The sequence below is a fragment of the Xenopus laevis genome, chromosome 3S (assembly GCF_017654675.1).
Source record: "Xenopus laevis strain J_2021 chromosome 3S, Xenopus_laevis_v10.1, whole genome shotgun sequence".
In the NCBI taxonomy this organism is placed as follows: Eukaryota; Metazoa; Chordata; class Amphibia; order Anura; family Pipidae; genus Xenopus; species Xenopus laevis.
In genome coordinates this window covers 2,343,211-2,359,347 of record NC_054376.1, presented here as the reverse complement: position 1 = coordinate 2,359,347, position 16,137 = coordinate 2,343,211, and the positions used below count along the sequence as shown (strand labels likewise).

At 42.5% G+C, this 16,137-nt stretch overlaps 1 protein-coding gene across 2 annotated transcripts in view; it reads left to right on the top strand.

Annotated features, from left to right (window-relative positions):
• mpped1.S (metallophosphoesterase domain containing 1 S homeolog) overlaps window positions 1-15,731 on the top strand; it is a 39,976-nt gene extending 24,245 nt beyond the window's left edge. For both annotated transcript variants that reach the window (XM_041587857.1, XM_041587858.1), the window contains exons 3-7: window positions 75-256; window positions 2,337-2,562; window positions 11,644-11,759; window positions 13,030-13,143; window positions 14,726-15,731. In XM_041587857.1, the coding sequence (XP_041443791.1) occupies window positions 75-256; window positions 2,337-2,562; window positions 11,644-11,759; window positions 13,030-13,143; window positions 14,726-14,844 (757 nt within the window). In that variant the 3' untranslated portion in view covers window positions 14,845-15,731. The remainder of the gene's footprint in view (window positions 1-74; window positions 257-2,336; window positions 2,563-11,643; window positions 11,760-13,029; window positions 13,144-14,725) is intronic.
• Window positions 15,732-16,137: the final 406 nt, after the last annotated feature.

The following is a 16,137-nucleotide window of genomic DNA, read 5'->3' as shown; positions in this document are numbered from 1 at the left end:
CAAAAGCTGCGAATGCTCAGAGGGGGGGCATTAAGCTTCCACATTGTCACCAGTTGCTCTTATATTTTCTCCAGGGTGGACCCTGTGCCTCACGATGCCCCCAAGCCTCCTGGCTATACCCGCTTTGTTTGTATTTCCGACACCCATTCCAGAACAGACCTCTTGCAGATGCCATACGGAGATGTCTTAATTCACGCTGGCGACTTCACTGAACTGGGGCTTCCAAGCGAAGTGAAGAAGTTTAACGACTGGCTTGGTAAGTGCAAATAGAGGCTACACATTTCAATAGAGAACCTGAGCACCTTTATTAAGTATTATTGTAGGATGAACAACAGCATGTTGGGTGGGACACCCATCGAAATATTGTGTACAGGTATGGGATCTGTTATCCAGAAACCCGTTATCCAAAAAACTCTATTTTATCTTAAAAAATTCTAATTTTTAAAAATGATTACCCTTTTCTCTGTAATAATAAAACAGTAGCTTGTACTTGATCCAAACTGTAATATAATGAATCCCTATTGGAAGCAGAACCAGCGTGTTGGGTTTATTGAATGTTTACATTATGACTTTCTAGTGGGCTTAAGGTATGAAGATCCGAATTACGGAAATTTGTTATCCAGGCCACGAGCATTCTGGATAACAGGTCCTATACCTGTATAAAACTGTTAAAGATCTAAAACTATAGTGCTAGGGTACTACTGGCTGTTTTGCATGCAGTGGGACTGGGAAAATCCCTTTAATTGCAAAGGAGCAGGGACTTGGCAAGAGACCCCGTGACTCTATCTGCCCAGAACTCTTATTGACCATCCTATATTGGATCCTTACGCTTCACAACTATCCAATGTGTCCACCTAAACCAGAGGTCCCCAACATTTTTCATCCATGAGCCACATTCAAATGTAAAAAGAGTTGGGGACAAACACAAGCATAAAAAAAAGTCCCTGGGATGCCAAATAAGGGCTGTGATTGGCTGTTGGTGGCCCCTATGTGGACTGGCAGCTACAGGAGACTCTATTCAGCAGTGCACCTGGTTTGAATGAAACCAAAACTTGCCTCCAAGAATCGAAAATAAGCTCCTGCTTTGAGGCCACTGAGAGCAATAGCCAAGTGGTTGGTGAGTAACATGTTACTCCTGAGCTACTGGTTGGGGATCACTGCTCTAAACTGTCCCCCAGTGCACAGAGCTATTGTGGGGTGTACAAAAAAGTTAGTATGCAAAACTTAGAACTTGCTACTACAGGTATGGGACCTGTTATCCAGAATGCTCAGGACATGGGGTATTTCAGAAAATGGATCTTTCCGTGATTTGGATCTTCATACCTTAAGTCTACTAGAAAATCATATAAACATTAAATAAAGCCAATAGGCTGGTTTTGCCTCCAATAAGGATTAATTATATCTTAGTTGGGATCAAGTACAAGCGACTGTTTTATTATTACACAGAAAAAGGAAATCATATTTAAAAATTTGGATAGAATGGAGTCTATGGGAGATGCCCTTTCTGGATAACAGGTTTATGGATCCCATACCTGTACTTATGTGCACAGTTTTTGCACATTCAGCCTACACTGGTGCTCTTTTAGTTCATTATTCAGTTCCCAAATGGCCCATATTACAACATAGATTCCCCCTTTAACCTAATAGCCCACCAATGTTCTCTGCATTGTACAATCCGCTAGTACCCCAACTTATACATCCCACCAGTCAGGTGCAGGGCAGAGCTTGGCAATACCCGTGCAGTTCATTGCATGGTTCTTGATCACATTTACTAATTGCGCAGCTGGCCCCATTGCAGTACAGGTATGGGACCTGTTATCCAGAATCTTCATACCTTTAGGGCTCTTATTCGATTTTTAGGGTCAAAACCATTCGATTGAATATTAGCCATTCGAATTGTTTCTTGAATAACCTCCCATAATAACCTTGTGTGTATAATTTAAAATTTTTAAAAAAATCACATGAATTCAAAATTCGACCTTTCAAAAATGGGCCTCTAAATAAACACAATAGGTCTGTTCTGTTTCCGACAAGGATCATGTACAAGGTACTTTTTTTTAGTATTACAGAGAAAAGGAAATCATTTTTTTAAAAATTGGAGTCTGTAATTCTGGGCCTTCCGAATAACGGGTTTCTGGATAACAGATGCCATTCCTGCACAATTTCTCTGCTTATTCGTCCCAGTTCCAACTTAATTGCTCTAGTTTATCACTCAGACGATGCTTCAGTTATCAGTGTGGCTCTAATGATTTAATAGATGTATTGACCCCACTCCCAAAACCCAGGAATAAAGCAGGAATAAGGTATTTTCTTTGTTTTCCTTCTGGCCACTATAGGAAGCCTTCCGTACGAGTATAAGATTGTCATCGCCGGAAATCACGAACTGACGTTTGACCGCGAGTTCATGGCCGACCTGATTAAACAAGACTTTTATTATTTCCCTTCCGTGTCGAAGCTAAAGCCGGAGAATTATGAAAATGTCCAGTCCCTGCTAACCAACTGCATTTATCTGCAAGACTCCGAAGTTACCGTTAGGGGTTTCCGCATATACGGCTCCCCGTGGTAAGCAAACATATTAAAAATCAGAATTTTATGCCGCATCCCACACGGATGTTTTATGTGGTGTAACAATACTGCGGGTTCTAAACTTTACTGGACGGGCTTCCTGAGGTGTAAGTCATTGGAGAGGCATAAGATACGGCTTAATATAAATGATACATTTGCTCTCCGGGACCAGCAGGAACACCTCTGATTGTGTTTACAATTAATATTTTATTATGGGTTTCACAGCTGATACATTCTGATACACAGAGGCACAATCACACTCGTTACAGAACGGCATATTATTTGTCATCCCAGTATAGACCCAAACAATAACTCCGGCACCTGCAGCGTATATAAAACACAACGGCGAGGCTTTGAGATCGCTGTCACCTTAAAAAAGAAACAAGGAGCGGACTTGGATTCAGAGCTGGTTTTTTCCCTTTGGCTGTGTTAAAATTAAAAGAATTCCTTGCCCCAGTATTAAATAAAGGAATCTGGGTGCAGGAATGTCCGATGCAAATAATTAAGGGCAAAGTAGAACAGGTGAATTTCCCTGTTACTTATTCAGATTAGACAAATCTCCTAAATTCTGTTCTGGGTGCTCAGCCATTCCAGGGATAGATCCTCCTGCATTTCATAGAGGGTTCAACCTTATCTAAGCTTCCAGACACTGAACAGCCGCAATTCATTAGCTTACACAAATGTTTGTCAGTATCCCTTTAAATTAAAGGGATACTGTCATGGGAAAAAAAAACATTTTTCAAAATGAATCAGTTAATAGTGCTACTCCAGCAGAATTCTGCATTGAAATCCATTTCTCAAAAGAGCAAACAGATTTTTTTATTTTCAATTTTGAAATCTGACATGGGGCTAGACATTTTGTCAGTTTCCCAGCTGCCCCTGGTCATGTGACCTGTGCCTGCACTTTAGGAGAGAAATGCTTTCTGGCAGGCTGTTGTTTTTCCTTCTCAATGTAACTGAATGTGTCTCAGTAGGACCTGGATTTTACTATTGAGTGTTGTTCTTAGATCTACCAGGCAGCTGTTATCTTGTGTTAGGGAGCTGTTATCTGCTTATATTCAATTTTGAAATCTGACATGGGGCTAGACATATTCAGGGGTGCTTCGCCAATGAGGCGAGTTGAGGCTGTCGCCTCAGGCAGCAGCGCCCCACTAGGTACCAGGGGCAGCAAAAATGCTGCTCCTGATACTTTAAGAGCCAATTTCCGGGGGGAGGGGGGGCAGCAGCAATTGCTGCTGCCTCAGGTGGCGGAGGGGCCAGGATCGCCCCTGGACATATTGTCAATTTCCCAGCTGCCCCAAGTCATGTGACTTGTGCTCTGATAAACTTCAAACACTCTTTACTGCTGTACTGCAAGTTGGAGTGATATCACCCCCTCCCTTTTCCCCCCCAGCAGCCAAACAAAAGAGCAATGGGAAGGTAACCAGATAACAGCTCCCTAACACAAGATAACAGCTGCCTGGTAGATCTAAGAACAACACTCAATAGTAAAATCCGGGTCCCACTGAGACACATTCAGTTACATTGAGAAGGAAAAACAGCAGCCTGCCAGAAAGCATTTCTCTGCTAAAGTGCAGGCACAAGTCACATGACTGGGGGCAGCTGGGAAACAGACAAAATGTCTAGCCACATGTCAGATTTCAAAATTGAATATAAAAAAATCTGTTTGCTCTTTTGAGAAAATGGATTTCAGGACAGAATTCTACTGGAGCAGCACTATTAAATGATTTATTTTGAAAAAAATGACAGTATCCCTTTAACTTTAAGTATAGAGTAGAGTCCTGCATCGTACCCGCAAGGTGCTCGGGTTTTGGGCAGAAATTTCTGTGTGCCTGAATGTGCGGGTAGTCTGCGGGCAACCTGTCTGGGTAGCCGGCTATGTTGCAGGACTGGTCCCTCCTACCCTCTCCTGAGTTTATGGATCGATTTCTTTCCTTACCCCGCGGAATAGGGTCCCGCGCGAGGCCACTTCCGTTTAACAGTGACATCACTTCCGGCATTTGCGGGCGCCAGGTCGGGGGTTAAGCAAGCTGTTTGCTGGCTGGATCGGGCAGTGGGTCTGGGTGGTGGGTGCTGGGCTTGCAGGTCTGGGTTGGGCACTGGTCTCTTAGGAGAAGCCGCACACCATACACTCCCAAAAGTTCTTATCCTGGTGCCCAGTGATAAAGGAATCAGCCGCCTCACAACAAGGGTAAGAAGAATTTCACCGGCACACAGGAGTTGCAGTAGCAGGGCAAGCCCTTGCAATTTTATTATGCAGTAGTGCAACGTTTCGGGGTCACGCCCCTTTGTCAAGCATTCTTCTTACCCTTGGGCACTGGTCTGCCTGATTGGACCCACGCAGGACTCTGTCTCAGAATATTCTTCTCTAATAATTTATGATTGGTTTTAATTCGTTATTATTCATTGTTTTTGAGTTTGTTTAGCTTTTTATTCAGCAGCTCTCCAGTTTGCAATTTCAGCCACTTGGTTGCTAGGGTCCAAATTCCCCCAGCAACCGTGCACTGATTCCAATAAGAGACCGAAATATGAATTGGAGAGGCCTGGTTAAAAAGATGAGCAATAAAAAGTAGCAAGTACAATAAAATGGTAGCCTTTTGGCGAAAGGACGGGGTCAGCGACCCCCTATTCGAAAGCTGTAAAGAGTCAGAAGAAAAAAGCAAATCATTCAAAAGCTATAAAAAGACAAAATGAAGGTCAGTTGAAAAGTTGCTTAGAATTAGCCATTCTTTAACATACTGAAATGTACCACCCCTTTAATATGGCCCTGTAAATACAAATAATTCTAAGTATATGAGGAGATGCAGAGTCCTGTATATCTCAGCAAATAGCCAGTAGCCTTTATTTAGGGTTAGAAATATACAGGTAGATGGAAAGACAAATGGTTGATAATGGATATATTGAGCAGTGATAGAATCCTTATTGGAGTTGTTGGGCCTTTATCAGCTGCTGTCCCAGGTCCTGAATGAGAGAACTGACCAGGGTGCTGAAATATCAGCCGTTACTTTGTATTCACTCACTGGACCATGACCTGCACCTTGTGTAGCTTCACCCACATGTATGTAGAGCAGCGAGAGTTAAAGCTTGATGAGAGATGTAGTCTAACAACCATCCAGACAGGGGCGGAACTATATTGTTAATACCCAAAACGAATTCCAGGACAGATTCCAGTATGCCTTAGTAACCGGATCTGCAGGCACGCTGACTGAATGTTACAACAAAAACGGGATATTTTTAGACAGGCAAACATAATCCATGGCTTTGCATAGGAGGAGGCAATATAAATCGTATCATTCATTGCAACAGAGCTGGCACATAGGCAAAAGGAACTAGAAGTCACATTCTTTGTCTAAAGGGGGCTTCTTAAAGGGGACCTGTTGGCCAAAAATATTATCCCCAACCAAAGGTACAGGCCCGCACTCTGGTTGGGGGTAACAGTGGTTTTTATATTTTTTAAATTCCCCCTGGCCAGTGCTAGGCCACCCACACCTGGAGGGAGCGCTCAGTCCGAGCGGCCATGTAAGGGCCACCCATAATAAGTGCCGCGACTTGCTCATTATGTGCGTCACGTTAGAGTCGCTGGAAGGGGGCAATTTAAATAAAAAGAAACTACTGTTACCCCCAACTGGAGTGCGGGTTCCAATAGCCTGCCCCTTATTTTTAGCCCTTTAAACTGGGCATACACTAGATATGGCAGCTCAATGATCCCAACCAATATTTGTATTGACTGGTGTTAGTGTATGGGGCATCAGCAGATGGGAATGGGAAGCAGGTCCTAAATTTCTCTCACTCACCCCCAAACCTCGCTCCTCTGATCCCACCGATCAATTCACACGCCTTGACTGCTTACCCCTAGTGTTGGCCCCTGGGAGCCGCTGCTTCTGTAGCCCTAATATAATGGTGATCATGTTGTGTTTGGCCCCATGTGTGGCCCCTGGGAGCCGCTACTTCTGTAGCCCTAATATAATGGTGATCATGTTGTGTTTGGCCCCATGTGTGGCCCCTGGGAGCCGCTGCTTCTGTAGCCCTAATATAATGGTGATCATGTTGTGTTTGGCCCCATGTGTGGCCCCTGGGAGCCGCTGCTTCTGTAGCCCTAATATAATGGTGATCATGTTGTGTTTGGCCCCATGTATGGTGTCTGATGTGTGATATTGTCTAAATCGCCACCTTTATGAATAGGATTTGGACGACAGATCTGGTTGGTGCCACATCTAAAATGTTTGGGTTTTTATTTATAGTTCAGATAAACTTGAATAAAAATCAATCGGCCAAAAGAACATAATGTCCAAGCTACGAGTTTATTGCTCTGAGAAATCCTCGTCAGCTGGATGCAAAGCTAATTGGGAGCGAGGGAACAGCCTGCTCTCTGGATATTACTAATTAGGGGCACAAATTGCACCTCGGGGTGGGTGTTCTGTACAGTTTATTTTACCTCCGTGGAAGACATGTCCCACCTGTAGTGTGCGCTTAATAATAATAAGGAGAATTTCAGGTCTCTGCAAGCAAATTGTTTTTCAGATTACTAACCCGAGCCATGAATCCAATTCCCCCGGGAGTCAGCAGCCGTCTGGAAATGACTTTGCACTTAAATAAAATCAACATTATTATTCCCAGGATTTTATGTTAAAAGCGCGTTGCTCTGAATCCCCCCTAAAAAAAATAATTATAAATAAGTGCCAGCGTGCGGCTCATTATTCCAGGGATTTGTGAGAATACGGAGCTGTGTTTTTGGCTGATGGGGGAGGTTAGAGAGAGACTGTCAGCTCACGGCACCATTAAATATGTCACAACACAGACTAAAAAGGTACAAAGTCATCCTGTGACTCTTTATTTTTAGCTTGTGTATCAGCAGCTTTTGCCTAATGCACTTCAACTCATCGTGTCTGGGAAACGGGCTCTCCAATTATCTTATAAGACTCCCCTATTAGTGGCATGATAATGGTTCGTGCTTGTCTGCATGGAAGGAAACTTGCCATTGTCGTGGGTAATCCTCATGGCATGGTAAGCAATTATTTCTGCTGCCCAAAAATACCCACCTGTTTTATATCTGCAGATACTACCAGTTAAACGGGTTGTTACCTTTGAGTTAAATGTTAGTATGATGTAGAGAGGGATATTCTGAGACAATTTGCAATTGATTCCCATTTTTTATTATTTGTGGTTTTTGAGTTATTTCGCTTTTTATTCAGCAGCTCTCCAGTTTGCAATTTCAGACATCTGGTTGCTAGGGTGCAAATTCCCCTAGCAACCATGCATCAATATGAATAAGAGACTGGAATATGAATAGGAGAGGCCTAAATAGAAAGAGGAGTAATAAAAAGTAGCAGTAATAATACTTGTGTAGTCTTAAAGAGCATTTGTTTTTACATGGGGTCAGTGACCCCCATTTGAAAGCTGTAAAGAGTCAGAAGAAGAAGGCAAATAATTAAAACACTAAAAGAATTAGCCATTATATAACATGCTAAAAGTTAACGTAAAGGGTAAAGTGTCAGCTCCATTGTTCGCTATTGGACCATGGGCCAAAAACCACTACAAAGTCAACGTACAGTATTTGTAAATAGAAATATAATGCAAAAAGACTATGGAAGACTTAGTGAATGTCCTGGGTGAGTTCATTGACATATTGGGTGCCAGTGACTAGGGATACACCGAATCCAGGAATCGGTTCGGGATTCGGGCAAGATTCGGATTCAGTCAAATCCTTCTGCCGGCCGAACCAAATCCGAATTCTAATTTGCATATTAAAATTAGGGGCAGGGAGGGAAATTGCGTGACTTTTTGTCACAAAACAAGGAAGTAAAAAATGTTTTCCCCTTCCCATCCCTAATGTGCATATGCTAATTTGGATTTGGTTCAGTATTCGGCCAAATCTTTTGCGAAGTATTCGAGGACTGAGTCGAATCCAGAATAGTGGATTCAGTGCATCCCTACCAGTGACCAGTGGTGTAACTAGAGTGGACCCCCTGCAAAAAAATCTTCCGAGGGGCCCGGTGCACGCCAATCTCCATCCTCCCACCCACTTCCCACCACACCCACTTCTAGGCTCCGCCCTGCCAATGTCCTGCCTCAACCCCACCCACATCCCACCTCGACTTGTGTTGCCCTTCCTTGCCGGTAAGAGAGCGGCTGGGGAGGAGGTTTTTTTTTATTAATGATAGAGGAAGCAAACCCCACATACTCTGGGACCCCCTGCAACTTTTCAATTGGTCGGCTTCCTCTATAGTTACACCACTGCCAGTGACCCTTTATAAAGGTGGAATAAAAAGCAGAAACAAAGTGCATAGAAAGGATATAAGGTCAGGGAAGATGGGGGGGGGAGGAGGAAAAGGTCAGTGTATAGAGTGTGGGAGTCTTGCTGAACTATAACCCCTATCATATACAAAGACCAAAGGGTGGGACTGCAAGCTCCCGTGGCAAGGTATACTTAGAATATGAAATTAGAAGGCTCACTGAGAAGTGAAGAAGTATGAAAAACGAATTAAAAGTCTAAACTGTCCCCAACTGAGCCACCATACCCACGTTAAAACTATAGAGATCATGCAAATCAGGGAGTTTATCCAATCATGAGGTTTCTCGGCTCTGGATAGTCGACTTTACACTAAACTTTGAATTAATTCCCCCCCCATGGGTTTTTTTTTTTTGCATCTAATTTTCAGCTAAATGAGACATCTGTTTCAGGGAAGAAGGATTTTCAATGGTTGCCACGGAAACTATCATTCTGTATGAAATGTATTGCAATAGTTACTTTCTATCATCCAGAGAAAACTGTCAGTTATTTGTTGTCCTGAACTCGCTCCAGCTAAAGTTACATACAGGCCATTGTGCCCTCATGGATTTTGGTTGAAGAACCTGAGATTGGTCGATGGAACCTAAAGTTGCTCAGTCCCTCACCAATGGCCAAATGCATCTAGGATGGAACATTAGGGCTTCAATCAATCAAATGCAGATAGCATGTCAACAGAGTTCTAGATTCATTATATGGAGCATGATCAGGGTATCCTTGTGTTATAGGTTCAATACATGGAGAATGTTCAGTGTTTTGTGTTCTAGATTCATTACATGGAGCATGCTCGTGCTCAGTGTATCCTTGTGATTAATTACAAGGAGAATGTTTAGTATTGTGTTCTAGATTCATTACCTGGACCATTCTCAGTATATCCTTGTGTTCTTCATTTCTCAATGCATCCTTGTGTTCTAGATCCATTACATGGAGAATGTTCAGTACATACTTGTGTTTTGGATTCAGTACATGGAGAAATACCCAGTGTATCATCGAGTTCTATATTAATTACACACAATTTGAGTGTGTTCTCGATTGTTTACATGAATCAAATGCAGATAGCGTGTCAACAGAGTTCTAGGGTGTTCTAGATTCATTACAGTATATGGATCATGATCAGTGTATCATTGTGTTATAGGTTCATTACATGGAGAATGTTCAGTGTGTTGTGTTCTAGATTCATTGCCTGGACCAAGCTCAGTATATCCTTGTGTTCTTAATTTCTCAATGCATCCTTGTGTTCTAGAGCCATTGCATGGAGAATGTTCAGTACATCCTCCTGTTTTGGATTCAGTACATGGAGAATACCCAGTGTATCATAGATTACTTACACAGAATTCTAGTTGGTTGACATGGAACATGTTCAGTGTATTGTGTTCTAGATTCATTACATGAGACATGCTCAGTGTATCCTTGTATTGTAGGTTCATTATATTGATAATGCTGTGTGTGTTCTAGAGAACTCAGATAACCTGACACCAGTATGGCCAGTACCTATACAGATATATTCGATATTCAATGTGCTACATACTGTCTGTGATAAAACTCAGGACATTCCCTGGTATCACAGAACATGTATGTGACAGGGGACAAAGGACACAGTGGATACAGTGGATATTTATGGTGGATATGGTGCCCATCACATTAGGCAGCTGGCAGGATTTATTGCTATAGGCTGCACTTATATAAAGTATATAATATATATATATATATACAGGTATATATAAAATACACAACGCCATAAATATCTTGTAAATGGTATCTTTATAAACAGTGACTAGTGATGTCATCAGTTATAAATGGTGAGTAGTGATGTCATTTTTGTCACATGACTAAAATGTGTGTATTGTAATAAAGTGCCCCTTGTTGGAAAATATAAGGATATTAAAAGTATCCTTTGAGTTCCATGACCTGTATAAAAGTATGTGGTCATGGAACTCCTTGGTGACTTATAATATCCTTATATTTTACAATAGGGGGTATTTTATTCACTATATAATACACAAAAGCCATGAATATCTTGTAAATTATATCCTTATAAACGGTGAGTAGTGATGTCATCAGTTATAAACGGTGAGTAGTGATGTCATTTCTGTCACATGACTCAGTGAAATTTGTGTATTATAATAAATAAAGTACCCCCAGTTGTAAAATATGAGGATATTAGAAGTTACCTCGGAGTTCCATGACCTGTATAAAAACACTCGGCCTTCGGCCTCGTACTTTTATATGGTCATGAAACTCCTCGGTAACTTATAATATCCTTATATTTTACAAGAGGGGCTACTTTATTCACTATATATATTCCTTCTGCCCCTGCACATTCTACTATATGGCCTATAATTATTCCCCCTAATCATGCCAAGGAGCTGAATATCATTGCATCCAGCAGCTTATACAATACATTCCATTAGAGATGTACTGAATCCACTATTTTGGATTCAGCCGAACCCCCGAATCCTTTGCGAAAGATTCGGCCAAATACTGAACCAAACCCTAATTTGCATATACAAATTATATACAAATTATATACAAGTTAGGGGTGGCACGGGAAAAACATTTTTTACTTCCTTGTTTTCTGACAAAAAGTCATGCGATTTCCCTCCCGCCCCTAATTTGCATATGCAAATTAGGATTCGGATTTGGTTCGGCCGGACAGAAGGATTCGGATTAATCCGAATCCTGCTGAAAAAGGCCGAATCCCGAACCAATTGTGGATTTGGTGCATCCCTACTTTATATATTCATTGTGCCTCATTGTATTCTATTGTATTTATGTTCTATCTCCATTCACAGGCAGCCTTGGTTCTACGGCTGGGGATTTAACTTGCCCCGGGGTCAGGCCCTGTTAGACAAGTGGAACCTCATACCCGATGCCACCGACATCCTCATCACCCACGGACCCCCGCTAGGTAAATAACCAGTCTCATATTCACTATATGCAGTAAATAAAACATAGGGGTTCCGGGCTCACATCCGAGGCCTGTGTGTTCCAGTTCTAGGCAGAAGAAGAAGAAGAAGATCCGTTGGCTGTTGTTTTGCATCTCTAATCCGGCAGCTGCTTAGGGAAGCAGATAATAAAGAATGGAGAGGCTCGGGAACCAATAAGCATTCATTGTATATACAGCAGCTACACTCACTCTCTATTTACTGTATGGAAATTACACTTCTCTGCTTAACCTCTTCTTATCTGGGAGCTTCTCTATTACCAAATCATTGCCTGTTATGAAAGGACGTCTGTTTAAAGGGGTGGTTCACCTTTAACTTAAATGTTATACTGTAGAATGGCTCAATCTAAGCAACATTTCAATTGGTCTTTGTTGTTTATGTTGAATCATTTTTGAATTATTTGCCCTTTCCAGCTTTCAAATGGGGTCACTGACCCCATCTACAGGACAAATGCTCTGTAAGGCTACACATTTATAGTTATTGCTACTTTGTATTCCTTCTCTTTCTATTCAGGCCTCTCCTATTCATATTCCTGTCCCTTATTCATATCAGTGCATGGTTGCTAGGGGAATTCGGACCCTAGCAACCGGACAGCTGAAATTGCAAACTAGAGAGCTGCTGAATAAAATGCGAAATAACTCAAAAACCACAAATAATAAAAAATGAAAACCCATTGCAAATTGTCTCAGAAATCCCTCTCTATATCATAATAACAGTTAATTTAAAGGTGAACAACCCCTTTAAAGGATAAGTAAACCTTTAAAATAAGTGAATTCAAAGTTCTAAGAACTTTGTAATGTACATTCATTATTTATTTTCTTTTCATTCCAAGATATTAAGGGATACATGTGTTGTTAATATGAATGAATTTTGTTCCAACAGCGCCACCTGCTGGTCAGTTTCTGATCAGTCTGACCACCAAGTAGTCAAGGAAGTTGTCAGGAGAAAGAAAGAGGCTGATGAAATAGAACTCCTCCTTTCCTGTAAGCCTAAGACACAGGCAGCAAGAAGGGAGGAGCAAGAGCATTATCCATTGGTACTATTTACTGACCCTACAGACTGGATGGGGAATATTCACCACAAAATTCTTCCTTTTAAGTAACCCCACTTTTTTTAACCAATTTTTAATTGAGCAGTGTTATTTCTTTCTATATTGTGTATATTTCAGCTTTTGCAACATGAATATGTAATCAGGCGAATACAAACTCAGGGCTTCTCTTATGTTACTTTCAGGGTTCTTAGACTGGGTCCCCAAGAAACTGCAACGAGTCGGCTGTGTGGAATTGCTCAATACAGTCCAGCGGAGGATACAGCCCCGTCTCCACGTATTCGGTCATATTCATGAAGGTAATGCCTTGTTATACATAGTAACATAGTGAGGCTGAAAAAAGACACGTCCACCAAGTTCAAGTCTATATATAACCTCTATATATAACCTGCCTTACTGTCAGTTGATCCAGAGGAAGGCAAAAACCCCATCTGAAGTCTCTCCAATTTGCCTCAGAGGGGAAAAATTCCTTCCTGACTCCAAAATGGCAATGGGACCTGTCCCTGGATCAACTTGTACTATGAGCTATCTCCCATATCCCTGTATTCCCTCACTTGCTAAACACCATCCAACCCCTTCTGATGCTGCTCCTGCTAAAGATAAGGTGCACAGGGTGCTCCAAGTTAGAGTCCTGCAGCGGCTTGGGTACCCGTGGGTTGTGGGTTGCAGGATGAAGTTTCGGCAGCGGGTATCAGACGCAGGTTGGCTGTTCTCCGGGTTTGCGGGTCGTGGGTCTGGTCGCGGTCTTCTCAATAGCGAGTTTTACTCCTTTTTTTCTGATCACGCCTACTTATAATGATGTCATTTCCGGTTAACAATGACAGCACTTCCTGTTTTACTCCTTTTTTTCTGATCACGCCTACTTCTAATGATGTAATTTCCGGTTAACAATGACAGCACTTCCTCTTTTACTCCATTTTTTCCTGATCGTGCCTACTTCTAATGATGTCACTTCCGGTTAACAATGACAGAACTTCCTCTTTTACTCCATTTTTTTCTGATCACGCCTACTTCTAATGATGTCACTTCCAGTTTACAATGACAGCACTTCCTGTTTTACTCCTTTTTTTTCTGATCACGCCTACTTCTAATGATGTCACTTCCAGTTTACAATGACAGCACTTCCTGTTTTACTCCTTTTTTCTGATCACGCCTACTTCTATAATGATGTCACTTCTGGGTAACAACAACAGCACTTCCTGTTTTACTCCTTTTTTTCTGATGACGCCTACTTCTAATGATGCAGCCAGGGTGGGAGAAGTAGAGGGTCTCCTGGTGGCCTCAGGGTTTATCGGGCTCCAGCTAAGGACAATTGTCAACGCTATGGTCTAGTTGTCCTTTAAGTCTAAGTCTTTCTGTGTATTGTTGATATTAGCAGTAACGTAACTACCCTCTTCTGGGCCTCAACCCCTCCAAACACCGGACCCCACCCTGGTAGTTACTCCACACAGTACTGGCAAAATAAAGACAAAGCTTTTACAGATCAGGGTTAAGTAACTGTGCAAAGTGCTCCCAAGTGCTGACAGTCTAGACCAGAGATCCCCAACCTTTTTCACCCTTGAGCCACATTCAAATGTAAAAAGGGTTGGGGAGCAACAGAAGCACGAATATAGTTCCTGAGGATGCCAACAAAGGGCTGTGATTGGCTATTTGGTAGCCTCTATGTGGACTGGCAGCCTACAGGAGACTCTGTTTGGTAGTACACCTGGTTTTCATGCAACCAAAACTTACTTCCAAGCCTGGAATTCAAAAATAATCACCTGCTTTGAAGCTGCTGAGAGCAACATCCAAGGGGTTGGGGAGCAACATGTTACTCACGAGCTACTGGTTGGGGATCACTGGTCTAGACTGCCCTAAGAATTCTCATTCCATGTTTTGCAGGGTACGGAGTAATGGCGGATGGAACGACCACCTACGTGAACTCTTCCGTGTGCACCGTCAACTACCAGCCGGTAAATCCCCCCATAGTGATCGACTTGCCCACCCCCAGAAACACGTGATTTCCCTGGAGTCTGATTGATAACGTGTGTGTGTGGAATGCACGGGGGGGAGGGGCATCATTGAGGTGACCTGGAGCCATTTTTTTTTATATCTGAGGCTCATTGATGTCTCCAAGTGAGGGAACAATACAAACACCATTGGGTCTGGAGAATATTTATTTAGGGGGAGACAAGACTCTCGGCTGGTTTTCGGGACTAATTATCCAAAATCCAAACAGAATCACTCGCCCATTCTCTGGGAAAACAATGGAGCGCTAACGGATTCTCTTTTATTTTCTGGGATGGAAAATGCTTGTGTGGTTTTTATGTGCTGCTTAGAGTGTCGTGTGCATACAAATTCAGAATCCCACCCGCATTCCGTGCCTACCCCCCCCACCAGCGCATTTCTAATGCAACAAGACGCAGAACCCGTACACAGTAAAAGACGTAGTTACTGTCAAGGGGAACTAAAGCCTAAAATTAATTTGACTAGAAATGCTGTATATTATATACTGTACCAGCCCTAGAACAGTAATGATCCAGTTTCCCCTGAGCAGCTCCACATCTTGGATCTTGTTAGGCATCTTTTGTGAGTCAGCGGCACTGCACATGCTCAGTGTGGTCTGGGCTGCTGCTGAGAAGCTAAACTTAGGGAATGGGGGAAATCATCTTAGGGAACAGGGGGAAATCATCTTAGGGGTCGGGGGGAAATCATCCATCAGAAAGTGAGGTTCATTGGCCATAGAACTGATGCTACAGGGCCGATTATGAATCAATTCGGATGCCGACTGCACTGATTTCTGTATTGTGACTCTGATTACGGATCAACCTGGTACTGTATATTGTTATTGTATATTGTGACATTTCTATTCTATGTGTACTGTATATTGTGAGTGGGTCCCTAAGCTCAGTAAGTGACAGCAGCACAGAGCATGTGAATCAGTGAATCAGCAGAAAAGAAGATGGGGAGCTACTGGGGCATCTTTGGAGACACAGATCTTTACTGCTAAAGGGCTGTGGTTGCCTTGGGCTGGTACAGAAGCACAAAACATCATGTACAACATTTCTAGCTACTTCTTTAGTTAAGCTTTAGTTCAATGACCAATCCCAGGTGTGATTATCATTCCCCTAACTGGTATTTCAGGTAGGTCTCTGTGCATAGACTGGGGGTGCTTCTACCCCAACATGGCACCCACACACTCACTTACTGTATATAGGGGCCTGTCTAACTCATATTGCCACTGCTGTGGTATTGGGGTACTTCTTTCTGTGTGCGCCTCACCCCAATACATTTGTCACCACCTCAACGGCCTC